A 5290-nucleotide genomic window follows, 5' to 3' on the forward strand; every position below is an offset into this window, starting at 1 on the left:
GTTTGACCTGTGAGGAAAATTTTCTCCGGACGACTACGAGAGACGATAACGGCAGGTATGTCGAAAGTCTTCCGTTTCGTGATCCTGAAAACGTAAAGTCCGCCCTCGGTCACTCCAGATCCTCCGTGTTGTCGCAGTTCCTAAGAACCGAGCAACGCCTAAAAAGGTACAGTCAGCTGAAAACCAAATACGACTCCGTGATTCAAGAGTATCTCGACCGCCATCACATGACAGAAGTCCGTCCTACCCATAATTCTGCCAGTTATTACCTTCCGCATCATGCCGTGCTTAAGCCCGAAAGTACAACGACCAAGCTGCGTGTGGTTTTCAATGCCTCCAGCCCTTCAGAGAATGGGTCAGTTTATATGGTATCCTTTATGCTGGCCCAGTCTTACAGTCCGATCTAATCTATCCAGATCTTTAAGTGGCGATATTTCCGATACGTCTACAGTGCCGATATCGAGAAAATGTAAATGATATGGGTAGATCCGAAGCATTCCCCGTTCCAGTGCATCTTATTACGCAACAGCGAGAGGCACATTCGAGATTTCGAATTACAGACGGTAACTTTTGGAGTCAATTGCGCGCCATTCCTGGCCATTCGAGTCCTGCAACAGCTGGAAACTGACGTGCAGCTCAGCCATCCAAGAGCGTCTATCGAAATTATATGTATGTAGACGATGTCCTTTCGGGAGCTGACACTGCCGAGGTCGCTAAGTTCATTGTTCGCGAGCTACAAAGTGCTCTAGATTCCGCGGGGTTTCCAATGAGAAAATGGACCTCCAACCACAAAGAAACATTAGCTCATATCTAAAGCTATCATCTTCTGACAAGCGACTTCCTCGAGATCGACACTGAGAGCACAGCCAAAACTCTCGGCGTACGATGGAAGGCGACGTCCGATGAGTTATTTTTCGTCCCACCAGATTTAGCAACGGAAATCACCACCACGAAACGCCAAGTCCATTCCCAAATTGCCAAGCTGTTTGATCCAGCAGGCTGGCTCTTTCCATTTGTTGTCTGTGCCAAAATCTTTATGCAAGAGATTTGGCTTCAGGATCTAGGCTGGGACGATAAACTTCCAATTGAGTTGTGCCAATAATGAAACAGCTTTCTCCAGACCTATTCGGTCCTAGACCAGGTCAGAATACCCAGATGGGTTTTCTTCCGTCCAGAGTTCCGCGTAGAGCATCACGGATTCTGTGGCGCCTCGTAAAAGGCATACAGAGCTGCGATCTATGTCCGCGTAGAGGTGGGCCATAAGACGATGGTGCACTTGCTCACGGCCAAGACGCGTGTGGCGCCAGTCAAAACGGTGTCCCTTCCCAGGCTGGAGTTATGTGGGGCTCTCCTTTTGTCCGAGGTGGCCGAAGCCATTCTTCCTAATATGCCGAGGCTGACTTCAAAACTCCAGTGTTGGACTGATTCCACAATTGTGCTAGCATGGTTAGCCAAACCAGCGTGCCATTGGACCACGTTCGTTGCCAACAGGGTGACGAAGATCACCGAGTCCACTGAGGCAGCCAATTGGTCACACGTTCAATCCGAACATAATCCAGCTGATTTGGCTAGTCGAGGAGTTCCCCTTCAAGAGCTGGTGGATAGCCCGCTGTGTTGGCATGGACCCACTTGGCTGCAACGTCCACGCGATCATTGGCCCAGCCAGGGAACGACCTGCCGGTGACCGAGATCGAAAAGCGTAACGTCAAAGCCCATGTGGCGTCTATGCCAACAGAAGATTTCCTGGATCGCTTTTCCACATTAGATATAGCTTTGCGGCTCCTCGCGTATGTCCATCGATTTGTCAAGCGATGTCGAAGACAATCACCGCTTTCCGGGGTCCGTCTAGAGGCCCAGGACATTGCCGCCGCGGAATAGCTCATGACAATTTGCACTCAGCGCAGGTATTTTTCTAAAGAATACCGCTGCTTGAGTCAGAAGCGTCCTGTGCCCGCGGCAAGTTCGATTCTCTCCCTGAACCCCTTTCTAGACAAGAAAGGGCTAATCAGGGCATGCGACCGCGTAACGGCCTCTGACAGTTTGCGGTATGATTAACGACATCCGATAATCCTACCGTGCGAATGTACACTCTCGCGGCTTCTGGTAAAAGTCATGCATCTCATTTCGTTACATGGTGGTAATCAGTTAGTGGTGCGTATCACCCGGTCCAGATACTGGGTTCCTAGAATAAAGAACTTGGTGAAGGCAGTGGTTAACTCCTGCAAGGTCTGCGTTATCCACAAAAAGAGATTGCAAGTCCAGATGATGGGAAGTTTTCCGAAAGAGCGAGTGTCCTTTTCCCGCCCGTTCACGTACACAGGGATGGACTACGCCGGCCCGTTTGACATAAAAAATTATACCGGAAGAGCTTGTCTCATTACGAAAGGGTATGTGTTGGTTTTCGTTTGTTTTTCTACAAAGGCCATCCATCTAGAGCCTACATCCGACTTAACGACTGAAAAGTTTCTGGCCGCTTTCGCTCGTTTCGTATCCAGAAAGGCCAAGTCCAGTCCGACAATGGAAAGACATTCGTCGGCGCTTCCACCGTGCTTTCCCGAGACTTCCTGCAAGCCGTTAAGGAGTCTTTGAACGATGCGTATAGTCACCTGCAGCTCACCTGGCAATTCATTCCTCCTGGGACACCCCATATGGGAGGCCTATGGGAAGCTGGTATCAAGAGCTTCAAGACCTTGTTTTACAAGTCCATCGCTACACGGAAGTACACCTTTAAAGAGCTGTCCACCCTCCTAGCGAGAATAGAAGCTTGTCTGAATTCCCGACCGAAATCTCCCTTGTCCGAGGATCCAACTGATCTCTAAGCGTTGATACCAGGGCACTTTCTTGTTGATGGACCTCTTCTATCCATAGTGGAACCTGAAGTAAAGGGCGAATCCAAGTCTATTCTGAAACGGTGGCAGCACTTAAAGTCTCTCCATCAATAATTCCGCACTCGATGAAAGGATGAGTACCTTAAGGAGCTCCACATGCGCAACAAGTGGCAAGTCCCCACAGAAAATCTGCGTGTCGGCGATCTGGTCGTCATTAAGGATGACAATTTGCCCTCAAATGAGTGGCGATTCGGAAGAATAGACTTTGTTTTTCCGGGAGCCGATGGCAATATCCGCGTAGTCGACATTCGTACGACACACGGCATTGTCAAACGTCCAGTGACCAAGGTTGTTCTTCTTTCAAGAGACCCGTCCAAAACTACCTCGTAACGAGCCGCGTTTCTTATACACCTTAGTCCGTAGCCATTATCCACGTCATTGTTAATCAGCCCTGTTTTTTTTTTCTTTATCCACACTCTAAACAGGAAAATGGCTACCCGTCCACGTAGCGCTCAGGCATTGGATAGCAGACGTACGAGAGGTACTCAGTTCTACCGATGCCGAGTCTGCCGCGGAATCCATTCTCTTCGGAAGTGTCAGAGGTTCTTAAGCTGAGCGCAGAGAAGCGGCTGCGGGCAGTTCTTATAAACAAGTACAAGTAAACGCGAACTGTCTCCCACACGAGCACTCCACTGGGAGCTGTCGTAGCGGTGACCGGTGCGGAACGTGCAACCGGAACCATCACACGCTGCTCCACATGCACGAACTTGTTTCCCGGAAAAGTCCGGCTCCAAGCAAAAGCCCGCTTCTCCGCAGCGTTCGCGACGGCAAGATCCGCCAACTCGCCAAACGCTTGCCCCTCCACCGCGCTCAGCATCCTCGACACCAGCTCCGTCGCTCGCGGCACTTCTTTCTTTCGTTTGCCGACAACAAACGTGGGCAATGAGAGCATCTGCACGGCGACGATTCGGTCGAAGGTCGACGAGGCCATCAAGCTGGAGGTGGTCCTCAAGATCGAGCCGAACGTGCGCATCCGCACCCCCATCCGTGCGCTCAGTGAGAGCGTCGTCAAAAAGCTTAAGGAGCTACCGCTCGCGGATGACCGTTTCCATCGGCCAGCCACGATTTCCTTAATCCTGGGCGCGGACGTCTACCCGAAGGTGATACAGCCGGGCTTCCACATGGTCGACGAGGGACTGCCAGGAAGACGGTGTTCGGGTGGATCCTCTCCGGCGCCTGTACGCAGGCTTAAGGCGTAGGCGACTGGCCGAAGTTCCGTCTCTTTTTTTTGCAACGCTAGCGATTGCAAGGGGGGCGAAATGTTCCCAGCTCCCCTCCGTGAAGTCTCCGCTGCGCTTTGGAGCGCAGAGCGGAGCTTAGACTTAAGTAGTTCAATTTTGGAAGTCATATCGAATAAACCTCGGTCGTACCCCCGCCTATTTTACAAGTTAACTTTTTCGCGTACTTCTTTTCGGTCAAGGGGCAATTCGCGTTTCGAGTGGTTTTCTCCCCTACAGCTTAGACGCTTTCCGCCGCACCAGCAGCAAACCGCCGAAGCCCAGCGCAGCAGCCCGCCGACGCGGTCAGTTTCCCGCCGTCGCCTCCCACGCCATTCTACCAGCGCCGACGTACCCCGCTACCCCCCGGCGTACACTCACAATTCAAAGTTTCTCAGATTATTTTTATTATATTGTTTTTAAAGCATTAATTTGTTCCATCCCACATTAACATTATGACATATTCCAAAGGTATCATTACCTAACATAGGAGCGTCTTTTAATTTAACTTATGATTTAAGTTTATGATAGAGGTGTTGGGACATAGGATATTTGTTTTTTGTTGCCAATTATTTTTCTAGTTCTAGCTGTCTCGTTTTCGTCATTGTTTAATAAACTCTTTAATTACAATTATACTCATGATGGCGACTGAGCTGCTTGGCCTTTGATTACTAGCTGTTATTAACTGTAATGAGTTATTATTAGATGGTTACCATCTGTTTAGTAGATGTCTAATAGTTGTTATTAGCAGGTTACTAAATATTTAGTAGATGTATACGAGTTGCTTACTAGATGTTAGTAGCTGGTTACTAGCTGTTTAGTATCTGGTTTCTATACGTTTAGTAAATGTATAGAAGTTGTTTACTAGATGTTATTAGCTGGTTACTAGCATTTTAGTATCTGTTTACTAGATGTTTACTAGTTGTTATTAGCTGGTTACTAGTTGTTATTAACTTCTATGAGCTGTTATAGTCTTTTGCTAGGAATGATCAAAAATTCTTGATCACTAGACGACTTTCGATGTGAAGTAAAAACTTACACTCTGACTTTCAATGTGTTCGCTGTGTACGTGAGAAAGATCGCACAACCAAAACATGTGAAGATTGATATATAAATCTAAGAGGAACATGTCCGAATATGTTGGGGAAAGATGTGTCCTGTGATTGTAAAACTAATTTAGAAATT

At 48.5% G+C, this 5290-nt stretch overlaps 1 protein-coding gene across 1 annotated transcript; it reads left to right on the forward strand.

Moving 5' to 3' along the window:
• The first annotated feature begins 1267 nt into the window (after positions 1-1267).
• On the forward strand, positions 1268-1684 carry LOC139354387 (uncharacterized). Its single transcript, XM_070998615.1, has one exon. The coding sequence runs from the start codon at positions 1268-1270 to the stop codon at positions 1682-1684; it is 417 nt and encodes a 138-aa protein (XP_070854716.1).
• Positions 1685-5290: the final 3606 nt, after the last annotated feature.

Source organism: Drosophila suzukii (assembly GCF_043229965.1).
Source record: "Drosophila suzukii chromosome 2 unlocalized genomic scaffold, CBGP_Dsuzu_IsoJpt1.0 scf_2c, whole genome shotgun sequence".
NCBI classification, from domain to species: domain Eukaryota; kingdom Metazoa; phylum Arthropoda; class Insecta; order Diptera; family Drosophilidae; genus Drosophila; species Drosophila suzukii.